The 16,515-nt window shown below is 64.6% G+C and overlaps 3 protein-coding genes across 7 annotated transcripts; 2 read left to right on the plus strand and 1 right to left on the minus strand.

The window, feature by feature from the left end:
* Window positions 1-468: 468 nt before the first annotated feature.
* MXD1 (MAX dimerization protein 1) lies at window positions 469-8,362 on the plus strand. 5 transcript variants are annotated; one of them, XM_071417825.1, is made up of 6 exons: window positions 473-644; window positions 733-829; window positions 3,472-3,501; window positions 4,470-4,584; window positions 5,314-5,473; window positions 5,555-8,362. In XM_071417825.1, the coding sequence occupies exons 1-6, from the start codon at window positions 572-574 to the stop codon at window positions 5,737-5,739; spliced, it is 660 nt and encodes a 219-aa protein (XP_071273926.1). In that variant the 5' UTR covers window positions 473-571; the 3' UTR covers window positions 5,740-8,362. The 5 variants fall into 5 exon arrangements, with proteins under 5 accessions (XP_071273924.1, XP_071273922.1, XP_071273926.1 ...); XM_071417824.1 differs by having other exon boundaries at window positions 475-644; window positions 5,552-8,362; XM_071417823.1 differs by having other exon boundaries at window positions 469-644; window positions 5,317-8,362.
* Window positions 8,363-9,536: 1,174 nt separating this feature from the next.
* On the plus strand, window positions 9,537-12,314 carry SFTPB (surfactant protein B). Its single transcript, XM_071417615.1, has 6 exons — window positions 9,537-9,860; window positions 10,182-10,250; window positions 10,342-10,428; window positions 10,602-11,138; window positions 11,683-11,908; window positions 12,295-12,314. The coding sequence occupies exons 1-6, from the start codon at window positions 9,537-9,539 to the stop codon at window positions 12,312-12,314; spliced, it is 1,263 nt and encodes a 420-aa protein (XP_071273716.1).
* On the minus strand, window positions 12,161-16,514 carry USP39 (ubiquitin specific peptidase 39). Its single transcript, XM_071417793.1, has 12 exons — window positions 16,136-16,514; window positions 15,713-15,782; window positions 15,531-15,625; window positions 15,122-15,258; window positions 14,867-15,019; window positions 14,459-14,684; window positions 14,134-14,211; window positions 13,993-14,060; window positions 13,185-13,516; window positions 12,780-12,915; window positions 12,615-12,701; window positions 12,161-12,514 (listed from the first exon to the last, which is right to left on the minus strand). Exons 1-12 carry the CDS (start codon window positions 16,497-16,499, stop codon window positions 12,464-12,466), a joined length of 1,797 nt encoding a protein of 598 aa, XP_071273894.1. The 5' UTR covers window positions 16,500-16,514; the 3' UTR covers window positions 12,161-12,463.
* Window position 16,515: the final 1 nt, after the last annotated feature.

The raw sequence follows: 16,515 nt of genomic DNA on the forward strand, positions 1-16,515 counted from the left end.
GGGGGTGTCTGTCCCTGTCCCAGGGGGGTCTGTCCCTCTCTCAGAGGCTCTGTCCCCATCCCGGGGGTCCCTGTCCGGTGGTCCCTGTCCCCATCCTGGGGTCCCGGGGGTCCCTGTCCGGGGGTCCCTGTCGCTGTCCGTGCTTACGTTGCCCGACGTAGCCGAGGCGCCGCCCCCTCCCCCGTCCGGCCTCGCCATTGGCTGAGCGGCAGGAAGTGAGTCAGGGCAGAGCGTGCGGCCAAGGGGGCGGGGCCCGTTGTGTGGGCGGGGCCCCGCCAGGGAAGGGTCGGGCCAATAGCAGGAGGGCGTGGCGCTCTCGTCCAATAGCAGCGAGCGGGGGGCGTGTCCTCAGGCGCGGCCACGCTCCCTCTCCGCCGCTCGTGGAGGCGCTGGGCGGGGCCTTCTCCTCATCCTCCAATCAGCGGCGGGGTCGGGCGGGGCCTGTCTCAACTTCCGCCAATGAGCGGCGGCGGGGGCGTGGCGCGCGCGGGGTCTGGCGGAGCGGCGCTCGGGGCGGGCAGAGGCCGCCGCTCCCCCCCCGCCGCCGGTCGCGGCCCGTCCCGGCCCCGCCATGGCCGCCCCCCCCCGCCTCGGCATCCAGATGCTGCTGGAGGCCGCCGAGTTCCTGGAGCGGCGGGAGCGAGGTACCCCCCGCGCCGCCCCCGCGGTGCCCCCGGCGGCGCCCCCGGCCGGGCCCCGCCGTGACCCGCGACCGCCGTTGTGTCTCCGCAGAAGCCGAGCACGGTTACGCCTCGCTGTGGCCCGGCGGGAAGGACGGCGAGGCCCCGCGGCGCCGCGCCAAGGCCCGGAGGAGCGGCGGCGGCGGCAGGTGACGGCGGCACCGGGCGGGGCGGGGGGACCGGCCCGGAGGGGCCCGGCCGTTGTGGGGCCCGGCCGGGGCAGCTCCGGCCCCGCGCGGCCCTGCCCGGGGAGCCCCCGCTGGCACCGGGCGGGGGGACAGGCCCGCGGGGCTCCGTGTCCGGTCAGGCCGCGGCTCCCGGGCCGGGCCGGGGTCACCGCCCCGCTCCCGCTGTCACCGGGGGTGCGACAGGCCCGGGGGACCCTCCTGTCATGGCGCTGTTCGGTCCCTGACGGGTCCCCTGTGCCCAAGTGTGCCCCGGGCCCGGGAAGTCCCGTCCCGGCTCGGGGAGGCCCCGCTGGCACCGGGGCCGGGCCGGTTTCCCGGTAACCCGGGCTCTGGCGGGGCCCCCCGCCGTCCCTGGGGGTGTCACAGTGCCGGGGGCACCTCCTGTCCCCGGGTGTGTGTGACAGCCCCTGCTCCATGGGGTGACCCGGCTCGGGCAGGTCCTGTTGTCGCTGGGTGTGTGACAGCCCTGGGTGGGGCTCTGCTGTCACCAAAGTCCACCTGTCAGCGGGTGTGACACCGTGGGTGGCACCTTCCTGTCCCTGGGTGACCGGCCCGGAGAGCTCCTGCTGTCACAGAGCCGGCCCGGGCTGGAGGGGCCCCCCTGTCACCTCCTGAATTACCCCAAACCCACCCAGAGCCTCCCCTTGTCCCTCTGTCCTCGTTCCCCGCTGGCTTTAAATTCTTTTCTCCAAGCTGCAGAACCCACACTGAATTCCAGGGGCAAACCCCACAGCCCGGAGCCTTCATCCCTCCCCTCCAATCCCCTGCCCACCGCCGGGACCCTCCGCTGCCGCTGGCTCCGGGCGCTGTGGGGGCAGCAGCCCCATCGCGACGCGTCCCCCAGGTGCCAGGGAGGAGCCGGCTGCTGGTGGCAGCACATCTGTCACCCTTTTCCTGCTCGGGAGCGCTCCCGTCTGCGCGGCGCCGCCGCCCCGACCTTTGGCAGGTGGCGATTCCCCGGTGCCCCGGGGCCGGGGCGGGGCTCGGGAGCCCCTCGGGGGGCGGAATCGCACCGGGGAACCCGGGGCTTTGTCCTGCCCGGATTCACTGCGGGCTCCTTCTGGGGATATTTGGTTCGCTTTGGGTCGGTCTGCTGGGGTTTTCAGGAATAAAACGACACATTCCGAAGGGAAAGGTGGTGATCAGCTGAGGTTCAGAGTGCTGGGGATCCAAAGCAGTGGCTCTGTGGGCATGAGGTGGCTCTGGAGAGGATGTGGGAGCTCCACCTGCCCCGGGGTGAGGCTGCCATCCCCTCTGTCCCTGTTTGTTTCATCCAGAATTTAAATCCATGAATCCAAATCATTTTTTTCCCCCTCTTAATATTGGTGATGGTGAATGCAAGTCCTGAAGAGAAAGGAGCCATTCCAGGAAGGATCCAGGCAGAAAAGAGGAGGGATTTGTAATTAAGGGGTGTGGAGGTGATGGGAGCTTCACCCCTGTCTGTACCTGTGCTCAAGAAGTGTTTGGATAATTTAGAATTAAGGAAAAAACTCACAAAGCTGCAGCCCATGGCAGCCCCTTGGTAAAGGGCTGGGTGTGAAACATTTATCCAGGGAGAAATGGAAAGGAGACCCTGCCCAGGGGCTGAGCCCTTCCAGTGTGCCAGGAGAGTCCCCTGGAGTGGGAAATGTCCCTGCTGGGATGGAACAATTCCGGGCACGTGGGAGATGGGCTCCAAAAGCCACTGGAGCAGGGTGATCCATCAGGAAAGGCTGGAAAAGGGAAGGAGACCTCGGAGAGCATCTCCCACTGCTGTGGTGGTGACATCCCTGCTTTCCCTTTGGTGACATCCCTGGTTTCCTTTTGGTGACATCCCTGTCTTTCTCTTTGGTGACATCCCTGCCTTTCCCTTTGGTGACATCCCTGGTTTCCCTTTGGTGACATCCCTGGTTTCCTTTTGGTGACATTCTCTCATTTTCCGTTCAGTGACATCCCTGCCTTTCCCTTTGGTGACATTCCCTCATTTTCCCTTCAGTGACATCCCTGCCTTTCTCTTTGGTGACATCCCTTGTTTTTCCAGCACTCCCAGAGCCCCCAGGGCCATCCCAGTGGACATCCCCATCCACGCAGCCTCTGGGTTATTCCCAATTTATATTTTCAGGCACATAACAACATTTTCCCCCAAACTGGAGTGGAGCCTCTGGAGGTGTCAGGAAGTCAGGGCAGGGAAGCAGCTCCTGTGGCCTCCTCCTGGATTTCAGAGGGGGGAAAGCCAACCCTGGCTTGTTTTCCTCCTCTTCCCAGCTCTGTGGAACTGGGGAGCTTCAGGGGCATTTGTTATGGTTTTAATTTGTTTGGGGTCTCCTCCAGAGCTGCTCGGTGCTCTTGGACACAGGGAAGGCTTTTCCACTTTATGTTCCTGGGCTGAGGGGCAGGGATGAGCTGTTGATGCAAGCCCAGCTCTAAAGCTCAGGAGTCTCTGGTTTGAAATCCCATTTCCTGGTGTTCCTGACCCTGGCACTCCCCGTGCCTGGGTGTGGAGCTCTGGGAGCCCCCCAGGTGTGCAGCTTTTGCAGGGAGCCTTTGCTAATTCCCACACGTTAATCCCAAGTGCTAATCCCTAATCAGCCAGAGGAGTTAATAACTTCTTCCTTCTCTTCCAGGTCGACGCACAATGAGATGGAGAAGAACAGGTGAGTGTCAGGAGCTGGGCTGGGGGCAATTGTTGCTTTTCCAGGGGTGTTCCACCATCCTGAGATGGCTTGGGAGGGAAGGAAGGGGATAAAGGACGCCGAGGATTAAAGCATTCCCTGTCCTTGGTTGTTGGGAACCAGCTCCATCTCCACAGCCCTGCTTATTCAGGAAAATTATGTTTTCACAGGCTCATCTTTGAGCCAGCTGGAGTTTGGGATTTACCCCGAGTAAATCCCACTTTTTTTGGCTGTGTTGCCATCCCGAGGCCCTTTGGGTGAGGAAATCCCTGTTCCCTCCCAGCATATCCCAAACAAGACCAGCAGGTCCTTGCAAAATCCCTTTGGAGCTGCCCGGGATCAGGTGGCTCAGGGATGGGTGTTACAACCCCTTCCCAAGGACCTGACCTACATCTTGGGGTTGGGAATGGGCACAGGGAAACTGGGATCTGCTGCTTTTTTCAGCAGAAAAAGGGATTTCCTCCAGGAGCTGGAGCTTCCCTCTCGCACTAACCTGTTAAAGCAGAGAAAACCCAGATGTTACAGGAAGAGGGAGGATTCCTGGAGAACAGCCAGTGCTCCTGCAGGGATCTGGGGCTTTTGTATCCAAAACCACCCTGTTCCTACTAAAAATAGGGAAAGGAAGCACTCCCAAGGGATGTGCAGCTGGGTGTTAGCCTGGGCAGGAGCCACACAGCCCCCCTGAGATGGGGGAGAATGACCAAAAGTGGATTTTCTCACCCAGAATCACGAGGTCATTGGCATTTTGTTGCCTGGGATCCCCCCAGCAGCCGGCAGGGTTTATCCAGGAGCTTTTCCTTTTGCCTGGCTGCATTCTCTCCCAGTTTCTGGAATCCATGGGTGCTGGGAATGCTCCTGGTGGGGTTTAGCCCCCAGCAGCCCCATTTCCCCCAGCAGTGGGGTGGGAATGGCCTTTGGGAAGCTGAGGCTGCCGTGTGCTCCCGTTGCAGGCGCGCCCAGCTGCGGCTGTGCCTGGAGAGGCTGAAGGGGCTGGTGCCCCTGGGGGCAGCGGCCGGGCGGCACACCACGCTCAGCCTGCTCACCAGGGCCAGGCTCCACATCCAGGTGAGCCTAAATGGCACCGGGCTGGGAGCTGGGAGCAGCATTGCAGGATGGGGCATGGGCTGGGATGGGGCTGGGATAACGGGGAGAGGGCTGGGATGGGGCTGGGGTAATGGGGAGAGGGCTGGGATGGGGCTGGGGTAATGGGGAGAGGGCTGGGATGGGGCTGGGGTAATGGGGAGAGCACCAGGATGGGGCTGGGGTAACGGGGAGAGGGCTGGGATGGAGCTGGGATAATGGGGAGAGCACCAGGATGGAGCTGGGGTAACGGGGAGAGCACTGGGATGGGGCTGGGATAAGGGGGAGAACACTGGGATGGGGCTGGGGTAACTGGGAGAGGGCTGGGATGGGGCTGGGGTAACGGGGAGAGGGCTGGGATGGGGCTGGGGTAACGGGGAGAGCACTGGGATGGGGCTGGGATAATGGGGGGAGCACTGGGATGGGGCTGGGGTAATGGGGAGAGCACTGGGATGGGGCTGGGATAACTGGGAGAGCACTGGGATGGGGCTGGGATAACGGGGGGAGCACTGGGATGGGGCTGGGATAACTGGGGGAGTTCTGAATTGGGCTGGGATGACTTGGGAGGGTTGGAATCCACATGGCTCCATCCACATCCCAAATGTGCTGAAGGTGGGAGCCCCTTGGGAACCGAGGTGGATTGGGCCAGGAATGCTGGATGGTTCCCGGGTGGTTCCAGGGAATCCCGGGCTCAGGGTGCCGTGTTCCCCGCAGAAGCTGGAGGACCAGGAGCGCCGTGCCCTGCACCAGATCGAGCAGCTGCAGCGGGAGCAGCGGCACCTGCAGCGGCAGCTGGAGAAGCTGGGCATGGAGCGGGTCAGGATCGACAGCATCGGCTCCAGCCTCTCCTCCGATCGCTCCGACTCGGACCAAGGTGAGAGCCCGCGCCGGGGCGCGGCCGCGGGGAGCCCTGGCCCTGCCGGAGCCCCAACCCTCCCCGTGTCCCCGGCAGAAGAGATGGACGTGGATGTGGAGAGCACGGACGACCTCCCGGCCGACCTGGACTGGAGCAGCAGCAGCCCCAGCGACTCGGACGAGCGCGGCAGCCTGCAGAGCCTGGGCAGCGACGAGGGCTACTCCAGCTCCGGCGGCGCCCGCGCCAAGCTGGCCGGCGGCAGGAAGCTTCCCGTGGGCATTTAGGGAGCTCTTCCCTCGGGATCCCGCTAGCCAGCACAGCGACAGCGACAGCGACCCCGCCAGCATTCCCTGCACGGAAACCCCCGCCGGCCCGCCCGCTCCCGGGGCTCCGCCCGCTCCCGGGGCTCCGTTGGCACCGCCCGCTCCCGGGGCTCCGCCCGCTCCCGGGGCTCCGTTTTTTCCCGGGGCTCCGCCGGCCTCTCTGCCCGGCCCGCCCCGCCCCGCTCTGCCCACCCTGGAGCGCCCGGGAATGTCCCGGCAATAGCAGCGACCTCAGGAGCCTCCCCTGGGTGCTCCCCAGGCTGTCACTGCCCGGTGCTCCCCATCTCCTCCATCCTCAGGAAAAGCTGAGGGTTTTCGGGAGCAGGTTGAAGACAGAGCCGGTGCTTTGTGGAGCTCCCATCCGCGGGGCCGGGCTGGGAGCGTTTGGGATCAGCCTCAGTCGGGGCTGCCTCGCCCGACTCTAAACCTTCAGGGACCCCAAGCCAGCCCTGCCCGGCCCCGGAGCGTTCCTGGCTGGGGCAGGCTCAGAGCCGTGGGCTCCTGTGCCACTCCCGGAGCGTGGCACGGCCTTCCAGACCCCTGGAATTCCCTTCCCATCCTCTCGGGGACAGCTTCTTCTACCTCGGAGGGAGCCCGGGGCCTCTCTCCACCCCTTCAGCACAAAGATGATGCCTCTGCTCAGCAATAACCCGCGGGATTCTCCCTCTGCCTCCGCCGGGATCGGCCCGGGCTCCTGGAGGGGCAGCCCGGGCTTCCCAGCCCTGCTGCGGATTCGTTCCCCAGCGCACCGGAGGGAGCGTTCCCAGCCCTTCCTGCTCGTGGAGACGCGGAGAGCTCTGCCTCCAGCGCCTTCCCTCTCCCCTCGGGCTGGTCCCGGCGCTTTTCCAGCCCCTGGAGCCGCCCAGGCCGGGCTGAGGGGTCCGGGAGCCTCACGGGGCTGGGGTGAAGCCCCGACCCTCTGCCGGTGCCGCTCAGGAGCTGCAGGTGCTGGGAGGCAGCGAGGGCTCCCTGCAGTGCGAGGGGGCGCACGGGCAGCCGGAGACTCCAGTGCTTCTTCCTTTCCTGTGTCCTTCCCCTTCCCTTCCTTTTTTCTTTCCCCTTTTTTTCCCTTTCCTCCTTATCCCCTTCCTCTTTTCCTTTTCTTGTTTCCCTTCTCTCCTTATCTTTCTTTTCCTTCTCTTCTTTTCTCCTTTTCTCTTCCCCTTTGCCCCTTTCTCATTTTCCTTTCCTTTCCTTTCCTTTCCTTTCCTTTCCTTTCCTTTCCTTTCCTTTTTCCTTTTTCCTTTTTCCTTTTTCCTTTTTCCTCTCCTTTCTTTTTCCTTTCTATACCCCAGTCCCATTCCTGGCTCACATGGGGTAGTGGGAACCCACAGGCCCCACAAGTTGCCCAAATTCTCCAGGTTCTGGCTCTTTTTTTCCATGTGCTGGCTCATAAGAGAAAAAAAAAAAAAAAAAAACAACAAAAAAAGAAAACCAAACCACAAGGAATTTTCCTTCAAAGCTGCTGGAATTTTCCACCCTCTGGCATTGTCACAGACCCTGGGCACCTGAGCTCAACCCCCTGCACCGCCAAAAAGAGGGAAAAAAAGGCCAAAAGGTGGAAAACACAGAGAAAAAGGGGAATACCAGCTGCTGGGGCCCTGGCTCGGGTGGCTTTGCCTTCACCTGGGGAATCCCAGCTCTGGGCAGGTGCTTCCCAGCACTGGGAGGGCCCTTCCAGAGGTACCAAACGCCGATTTTTGGTTGGTTTTGGACATTCTGAAGGTTTGGCCTCAGCACAGATGAGGGGCTTTGGCAGGTTCGTGCCTTTCTGAGTTCCCAATGCCTTTTTTTCCCCCTTTTTTCCCCTCCTGCCCCAGGCTGACCCTTCCCAGCCCTTTGCACTGTGGGGCTGTGCTCCAGGACCCCCAGAACTCTGCACTAACCCAGAATCTCCCCGGGTCCCCAGTGGTGGTGCCAGCCTTCTCCTGGAATTCACTGATCCACCAGCATTCCTATCAAATAAGCTGCAGGAAGGACTTTTTTATAGGTTGTGACAAAAATAAAAAATCCGGGGAGTGGGGGGAGTTGGATCGGGGCACAGACGGGTGGGGACCAAACCCACCCCCCCATTTTTGGGGCTGGTTTTCCTTTCTTTTTCCTTTTGGAATGCAGATCCCAAACCACCAGCTCCCAGGAAGCACCAAAATTTCCTTTTCTTTTCATCCTTGATTTTTCCAGCGGAGCCACCCCCGTCTCCACTCAAGCTTTCCTTTGTTATTCTTTGGGACGCCTCTGATTTGTGCTTTTCCCCCCTCTTCTTTTCTGTTCTTTCTGCTCCCCAAGCAGTGGCTCCAGCCCGGCTGGGAGGGGCTCAGCTCCCATTTCCAGCCGTTCCTGCTGTAAATATGAAAATATGAGTATCCCACTGCAGGGCTGAACCCCCGTGGCAAGCCAATAGAATGGTGCTTTTTTCTCTTTTTTTTTTTTTTTTCCCTTTTTTTTCCCTTCTTTTTTTTTCTTTTTTTTTTCCTTTTTTTTTTTTTTTTTTTTTAGGAATTCCGTGTTTTAGGAAATCTTTGCTGTGTCCATGGATATTTCTGTCTTGTTTGATTGTTAGGAAATAAATTATTTGGTTACGAAAGAGCCGGGATTGCTGCGGGAGGGGAGGGGACACCGAGGGTGGCACAAGGACGGGGGTGGCACCGTGGGGGGACAAGGACAGGGTGGGAGGGTGGCACTGGGGGGGGCACACAGGGGGACACAGGGGCACCTGGGAGCCATCGCAGAGCCTCACCTGGGCCAGGTGCCCCGCCCGTGGGGCCGCACCTGCCCTGAGGGCTCTCGAGGGACGAGTGGGGTCAGGGGGGACCGGGGAGGGCCCTGCCGGGAAGGGACTGGGAGGGGACAGGGGCACAGGGAGGGGCAGGACGGGGGGGGGATTGGGGACTGGGGGGACAGGGGGGACACAGGGGAAATCAGGGACACGGGGGACACCAAGGACACCAGGGACATGGGGGTGTGGGGACATGGGGGACACGGAGGACACAGGGGAAATAAAGGACACGGGGGACATGGGGGACATGGGGGACACGGGAACAAGGGAGGACATGAGGGTTTCGAGCCGTGGGACATTTTGGGGGGACACGAAGGGGAGCAGAGGGGGCCAGGGGGGTTGGAGTGTGACAGGAGGGACACGGGGGGAATATTGGGCTGTGGGACCGTGGTGGCACAAAGGGGACACGGCAGAGGGGAGGGGGATGAGATGCGGCGGGGGGACAGGGGGGGCTGAGGGGGTGCGGGAGTTTGGGGACAGGGGGACCCCAATGGGAACTCAGGGACAGCGCCGGGGACTCAGTGGGGACACGGGGACATTGCAGGGGGCCCTGCCGGGGTCACGGGGCCCTTGAGTGGGGACCCGGGCGTGGGGCCAGCGCAGAGCGGCAGGGCGGGGGTGGCGGCCCCGCGGTGTCCCCGTGGCTGTGACACACCTGTCCCCGTGAGCTGGCACGGTCCCAGCGGCCACATCCCGCCCGCTTTAAGAGCCCGCGGGCTCGGTCCCGGCAGCGCTGTCCCCGTGCTCTGCCCTGTCCCCTGCCATGGCCCTGGCACTGCCGCTGCTCCTCGCCCTGCTCGGGACCAGCCCAGGTAGGGCCCGTGCCCCCCACACCTGGGGCACCCCCACACCTGGGGCACCCCCAGAGCTGCGTGTCTCCCTCAAGGACCCTGTGCTGAAGTGACGGGGGCACAGACCCTGGCAAGGGGGGCGGGGGGCCCTTGGGTGCGGGTCTGGACCCCTCTTGGGGTGTGGATGGGGCATGGGGGTGTCACTGGGGGGTCCCTTCCACCCATGGGTACTGGATGAGGAGGGTTCATTGAGGGGTCCCCCCAGAGGGCTGGTGTTGGGGTGGGGTGGCTCTGGGGGGGTCCTGGGCTGCCAGGCCCCCCTGACCGTGGCCGCAGGTTTGGGGGCGCCGGGGGGGGGCTGTGGGGTGCCCCCCTCTGCCCGGTGCCAGGACTGGGTGACGGCGCTGCGCTGCGGGGCCCTGGGGCGCTGCCCCCTCCTCGGCCAGGGGCCCCCCGAGGTGCTGAGAGACGCCCCCAGTGAGGTGAGACCCCCCCCCGTGTCCCCAGCACCCCTCTGATGTCCCCCCACCCTTCCCTGTGTCCCTGTGCCCCCTCCCTGAATGTCCCCAGACCTCCAGAGGGGTCCCAGTCCTCCCACCATGGTCCCACACCAACGAGTCCCCAGCCATCCCCCTCGTCCCCATGTCCCCATTCCCCCATGTCCCCATGTCCCTATGTCCGTCCCCGTGTCCCACCTCCGAACATCCCTGTGCCACACATCCCCACGTCCTCATGCTCCCCATGTCCCTGTCCTCCTCTGTGGCCATTTCCCAACGTCCCAGACCCCCGTGTCCCCATGTCCCCGTGTCCCCATGTCCCCCTGTCCTCTCCTGCAGGACGCCTGTGCCCTGTGCCAGCAGCTCTTGGAATCACTCCGCAAAATCTCCAACCAATCGGCCGTGGAGGTGCCACAGGGGAGGGGGACAGGTGCCCCTGGGCACAGCGTGGCCGCCCCGGGGGGCTGGGGACAGCCGGGTCACTCTGTGTGCCCCGCAGGACCCCCTGAAGGTCTGTACCGAGCTGAAGCTCTGTCCCGAGCCCGGGGCTGTGCCCGTCCTTGAGGGGCCTGGCAGCCACCTGCAGGTACGGGGACACGGGGACAGCGGGGCGGGGTGGCAGCAGGGCACGGCCACACAGAGTGCCCAGCACTGGCTGCAGTGTCCCCTGTCCCTCTGCAGTGTCCCCTGTCCCCCGCAGTGTCCCCTGTCCCTGTACAGTGTCCCCTGTCCCTCTGCAGTGTGCCCTATCCCCCACAGTATCCCCTGTCCTTGTGCAGTGTCCCCTCTACTCTGCAGGTCCCCTGTCCATGTACAGTGTCCCCTGTCCCTGTGCAGTGTCCCCTGTCCCCGGCACTGTCTCCTGTCCCTGTACAGTATCCCCTGTCCCTGTACAATGTCCCCTGTCCCTGTACAGTGTCCCCTGTCCCGCAGGGCTCGGGGCTGTCCCCGCTGTCGCTGCCGCTGCCGCGGTGCTGGCTGTGCCGCTCGCTGGTGGCGCGGGCCGAGGCGGCGGTGCCGGTGCGCTCGGTGGCGGCGGCGGTGGCCGGGCTGTGCCGGGCGCTGCCGCTGCCCCTGGCCGGGGCCTGCCAGTGCCTGGCCGAGCGCTACGCGGAGCTGGCCCTCGAGGGGCTGCTGGGCCGCCTGGGGCCGCGCCTGCTCTGCCGCCTCTTCCTGGCCTGCAGCGGCAGCGGCGACAGCGGCGACAGCGGCGACAGCCAGCACGAGGGGACGCTGCCACCGCCCTGGGCGCTGGAGGCCATCGTGGTGCGGCTGGCAGACTGTGTCAGGGAGGAGGTGAGGGGGGACACGGGGCGGGATGGTCCCCAGGAGGAGGTGACAGGGCACCCCAGGGTGGCACCACACTGAGGGGACACGGCCGGGAGTGCCACAGCCCTCGGGACACACCCCCGAGTGTCGCGGTCCCCGGGAGCCATGCCAGGGACACAAATGCTAGGGCAGCCCCAAAGCTGAGTGCCACAGCCCTTGGGGACACATCCTGAGTGTCACAGCCCTTGGGGACACATCCTGGGCTGCCACAGCCCTTGGGGACACATCATGAGTGTCACAGCCCTTGGGGACACATCCTGAGTGCCACAGCCCTTGGGGACACATCCTGGGCTGTCACTGCCCTTGGGGACACATCCTGGGCTGCCACAGCCCCTGGGGACACATCCTGAGTGTCACAGTCCTTGGGGACATATCCTGGGCTGCACAGTCCTTGGGGACACATCCTGAGTGTCACAGCCCTTGGGGACACATCCTGGGCTGTCACAGCCCTTGGGGACACATCCTGGGCTGTCCCAGCCCGTCACCCCTGGGGACACACTGAGGTCCCCAGGCAGTGCCACCGTCCCTCCAGGGGACAGTGCCAGAGTGCACAAGGCACAGCCTGGGGAGGGCTCCTGGGGGTGTCCCCACCCTTGGGGGAGCCCCTCATGGCTGTGTCCCCCCCCAGGACCCCAAGGGTGCCACTGTCCCCGCGCTGTCCCTGTCCCTGGGCCCCTGTGCCCTGGGCCCCATGTTCTGGTGCTCGGGCCCGGAGGCGGCGCGGCGCTGCCAGGTGAGTGGGGACACGGGGGGGACACTGGGGCTGGCACCCCCTGCACCCCGAGTGACCCCCGGGCCCCCCGCAGGCCCTGCAGCACTGCAAGGACCACGTCTGGCTCTAGGGGGGCACCAGGACCCCCCCGCTTTCCCCAATAAAGCTTGGATGCAGCTCTGCCTCAGCGTCTGGGGGCTGGTGAGGGCTGGGGGGTGTCACAGGCAGCAGCAGAAGCCACAAACTCCCCAAACCCAAAGAAGAGAAGAGGTGAAAATGAGTTACAAAAATAGTGGGAGGCATTTACTGGGATGCACACAGCTCCAGGGGGGACTGGGGGTGTGCCCAGGTGGGTGTTGGGTGTCCCTGCGAGTCTGGGTGTCCACGGGGGAGCTTGGGGTGCTCCTAAAGGGGTCTCAGGGTACCCCTAGGGGGCTGGGGATACCCCCAAGGGGGGGCTGGGGGTGTCTCCAAGGGGTTCTGGGTGTCCCCAGGGGGGTTTGGTTGTCCCCAAGGGGTTCTGGGTGTCCCCAGGGGGGTTCTGGGTGTCCCCAAGGGGTTCTGGGTGTCCCCAAGGCTCTCAGGCTCCTTGTTGTTGATTCGTCTCGTCCTCCTCGCGTCGCTTCCAGATCTGCAGGAGAGCAGAAGGGGGTTGGTGGGGCTCAGGAGATGGTTGGGGATGTCAGGGGACACTGGGGGGGTGTCACAGGACATTGTGGGGTCCCCCTCACCTGGATGTAGGCCTCGGACAGGGTGATCATCTGGGGCAGGATGTCGGTCACCTGCAGGTCCTGCAGCTCGTACCACTTCCCTGTGCCCTGCCAGGACCCGGGAGGGGCCGGGGTGACTCGGGGGGTCCCCGCGGCCCCCCAGCCCCCCGGGGAGGGGACACTCACGTGGTGCAGGACGTGGATGCGGTAGGAGCCCTCCGAGGGCTTCCCGTCGTGCACGATGTTGGCGATGAGGTCGTAGGTGGTGTGGGCGTGCGCGGCCTGCACCTCCTCGGACAGGTACTCCCGCAGGTCCACGTTCCTGGGCACCCACAGCACCCTCAGACACCCACAGGGGCCTCCCGTCCCTCCTGGACTGCTGCAGTCCCCCAGATGCCCAGCACACCCCTCAGATATCTACATTCGCCTCCCCTGGCTCGGGTGCTTCCAAAGCCCCTCTAGATGTTGCCAGCACTTCACAGGCATTTAAAACCCCCTAGAGCTGCCTTCACCCCCCCCAGATCCCCCCAATCTCCTCTTGGACACTTTTAACCCTCCCCACAAGCCCCCTGCCCCCTGCCCAGGGCTCACGTGATGGGGAAGTTGACGATGGTGGGGTTCTTCTCCACGAAGAAGTTGTTCTTGGTGAAGCGCTTGATGCAGAAGATGAGGTAGGGCGGCAGGCGCGTCAGCTGGAAGCGCTTCAGGAAGTTCTCCTTGTAGGTCTTGTACTCCTTCTCGGTGCTGCCGTTGAACTTGGCCAGGATGCTGAACAGGGGCACCTGGGGGATGATCAGCTGCTCCTTCTCGTCCTTGTAGAGCGGCGCCGTGGGCAGGTCCAGGGTCAGGTACAGGAACGTGGACTCCACCATGCGCTCCTGGTACTCGCTGTTCTGCAGGAGCTGCGCCTTCTCCTCGGCGGGCTGGGGCACCCCGTGGGGCACAGGGCAGCCCCGAGGGGCACATCAGCCCCCCTGGACCCCACATCCCCGCTGGACACATCAGCCCTGCTGGATCCATCACACCCCAACCAGACCCAACACCCCCTGGATCCATAGCCCCCCTTGGATCCATCACCCCACCGGACTTTCCCACCACTCATTTGTTCTTTCCATCCCCACAGGACCCTAAAACCCCTTTGTTGTACCCAAAGACCCCCACCATACCCCAATACCCCCCCCAGCCCTCATTTAACTCCATCACACTTCCTCATTTGACCCAAACCCCATGTTAGAACCCCACCACTCCCAAACTGCTCCCCACCAGACCCCACCTGAGCCTGACACCCCTTTTTCTGACCCTGCCATTCCCATTGCACCCCAACTCTCCCCTGCAGGCCCCGTTGGACACTGGCACCCCCCACTGCACCCCAGGACCCCCCATTCCCCCCCAGTCCCACCAGGTCAGGGTGTGGCAGCTTCTTGGTGAAGATGCGCATGGAGCCCTGGAACACGTCGGTGACGATGGCTGGGGGGACAAGGGGGGCTCAGTGGGGGCACAGCAGCCCCCGAGGGCCCCCCCAGAACCTCCCCCCACTCACTCTTCTTCTTCCTCTTGGTGCCGCCCAGCGCCGCGTGCAGCGCGTTCAGGAACCAGGACAGGAACTCCACCCCATCCCCTGCAACAGCACAGCTGCAGCTGAGCCTGGATCCTGCTGGATCTGAACCGTGAACTGAGCCCCCAGACCCAGCCCTGCACCCCCAACCCAGCCCTGCACCCCCAACCCAGAGCCCCCAGACCCAGCCCTGCCCCCCAAACCCAGCCCTGCATCCCCAAATCGAGCCCCCAAGCCCAGAACCTCCCAGGCCCAGCTCTTTCCCTCAAACCCAGCTTTGCCCCCCAGCCCTGCACCCCCAAGAGCCCACCCTGCTTGGTGATCTGGAAGTTCTTCTTGCTGCAGAGCACCACGGCCTGCAGCATCTCGTGGGGGGACACGTGTGCCTTGAAGTTCCGGGGGTTCCAGAGCTTCCTCATGAGCTCCCCGAAGCGCTGCACCAGCAGGAACATGATGTCCCCGGGCGGGCGCTGGATGCGCCGGTAGTTCTCCTCCTCCAGGAAGTAATTCCTCAGGGGAGGCACGTTGGACAGGGCCTGGGGGCAGAGCAGGGGGGGTTCAGCCCCGGGACCCCCATGGGAGGGGATCTGGGGGGCGTTTGGGGCAGACTCTGCACTGCTGTGAGTGGGGAATCCCAGAAAAGTCTGAACTGGAAAAGATCCAGAGGTGGGGATGATCCCTGCGGCCCCACAGAGGAGTCTGGGGACCCTGGTGTCACCTGGAGCACAGCATTGGCGTAGTCGTTGGCCTTGATGTTGTTGAGCCCCACGATGCCAGGCAGGTACGTGGTGCCATCGTAGGCCCGGGACAGCTTGGCCTGCTTGTCCAGGTGGGCGATGTGCTGGGCTGTGAAGGTGGGCTTCAGCACGTACTGCGGGGGGACAGAGCCCTCAGAGATGGGGGACCCCAGCCTGAGCCCCTCAGAGATGGAGCAGATCCCCCCCAAACCCCCCCTGATCCCCCGTGCCCGCACCGTGATGTCCTCGAGGGAGGAGTCGATGATCTCGTAGTTGTCGGGCAGGCAGTAGAACTTGAGCGTGTGCAGGTTGAGGAACACGTGGTGGCTCAGCTGCACACTGTGGATGTAGGCGTGCGACTTCAGCCCGCGGCCTGCGGGGACACGGGCACCACAATGGCACCGGGCACGGCACCGGGCACCGGGGATGGCACCGGGCACTGTGCCAGAGGCAGGGGCACAGAAAGGGTCCCCAAGCTGCCCCAGCACCCACCCTGCCCCTGGCTGGCCCCCATCACCCCTGGCTGTCCCCAGTGGTGTCCCCCATCACTTCTGGGTGTCGCCTGGCTGTCCCTGCTGTCCTCTATCTCTCCTGGCTGTCCCCTGGCTGTCCCCATGCCCCAGCAGCCCCAGAGGGGGCTCTCACCCTGGAAGTACTTCCCGCAGACGAGGCAGGCGTAGACGTTGATGTGGGACAGGGAGATGGAGCAGAGCTTCTCAAAGTCGAAGTCCAGGACACTCCTGAGGGGACAGCGGTGTCAGGGGGCTGGGGGGCAGCAGGGGGGACCCCCGGGGCCAGGGGCACCCCAAAGCACCCCCATCACCCACTTGTTGATGGTGTCCAGGTAGGGGCAGTGCCGGCTGCGCTGGTCCTCTGGGTCGAAGCGCCCATAACGCACTGGGGAGGGCGGGAGGGTGTGAAAAGGGGGGCACAGAACCCCAAAAACACGAGGATGATCCCCCCAGCCCCTCTCTGTGACACCTCCCTGGGGCTGAGCCCCAGCTCCCCCCAGTGCCCTCAAACACTACCCAGAGCTGAGCTCTGGTGACCAGGACCGGTGACCCCCCGGTCCCAGAACCCCCCCAGACACCCCAGTGTCCCCTGAGACACCCCACTCCCATCCCAGGACCCCCAGACACCCCCAGCGTCCCCTCCAGACACCCCCAATGTCCTCTCACACCCCCAGACCCCCCCCCACAGCCCCGTGTTCCCTCAGCCCTCCGGTCCCATTCGTTCCTCCCGGTCCTCACCGGCGGGCTCGGGCTCAGGGTCGGAGTCTCCATCCGGCTCCCGCTCCCTCTTCACCCGCACGGGCGCGGCGGGCCCGGCAGTACCGGAGCCGCCCCAGACGCTGCTCCCGGTGCCGGTGCCCGGTTCCCGCTTGACGCGCGCGAGATCCACTGGCAGCGCCTCCGCCGCCTCCCGCCGCGCGCGCTCCCGCTCCGCGTCCCGCCGGCCCCGCGGGCGCTCTCCGTCGGCGTCGCGGCGGCTGCGGGAGGAGGCGCGGGCGGAGGCGCTGGCGGCCGAGGCTCCGCGGGACTCTCGGGGCTCCCGGGACTCCCGGTCCCGCCGCCCGCGGCTCGACATGGCGGCGGCGCTGTACACTGTGCGCATGCGCGGCGCGGAGTAA

The sequence above is a fragment of the Agelaius tricolor genome, unplaced genomic scaffold (assembly GCF_023055355.1).
Source record: "Agelaius tricolor isolate 1412-34295 unplaced genomic scaffold, bAgeTri1.0.p SCAF_70, whole genome shotgun sequence".
Lineage (NCBI taxonomy): Eukaryota > Metazoa > Chordata > Aves > Passeriformes > Icteridae > Agelaius > Agelaius tricolor.

Bases quoted from the DNA above. Each gene is read 5' to 3' on its own strand.
- MXD1 (XM_071417821.1), top strand. From the start codon at position 572: ATGGCCGCCCCCCCCCGCCTCGGCATCCAGATGCTGCTGGAGGCCGCC. The intron at 645-732 runs GTACCCCCCGCG...GTGTCTCCGCAG, and splicing joins CCTGGAGCGGCGGGAGCGAG to AAGCCGAGCACGGTTACGCC. The intron at 3,502-4,469 runs GTGAGTGTCAGG...CTCCCGTTGCAG, and splicing joins AATGAGATGGAGAAGAACAG to GCGCGCCCAGCTGCGGCTGT.
- SFTPB (XM_071417615.1), top strand. From the start codon at position 9,537: ATGGGGGTGTCACTGGGGGGTCCCTTCCACCCATGGGTACTGGATGAG. The intron at 9,861-10,181 runs TGATGTCCCCCC...CCTCTCCTGCAG, and splicing joins CCGTGTCCCCAGCACCCCTC to GACGCCTGTGCCCTGTGCCA. The intron at 10,251-10,341 runs GTGCCACAGGGG...TGTGCCCCGCAG, and splicing joins CCAACCAATCGGCCGTGGAG to GACCCCCTGAAGGTCTGTAC.
- USP39 (XM_071417793.1), bottom strand. From the start codon at position 16,499: ATGCGCACAGTGTACAGCGCCGCCGCCATGTCGAGCCGCGGGCGGCGG. The intron at 14,685-14,866 runs GTGACACCAGGG...CTCTGCCCCCAG, and splicing joins ACGCCAATGCTGTGCTCCAG to GCCCTGTCCAACGTGCCTCC. The intron at 12,515-12,614 runs GTGAGGGGGACC...GCTCTCCTGCAG, and splicing joins TGTCCGAGGCCTACATCCAG to ATCTGGAAGCGACGCGAGGA.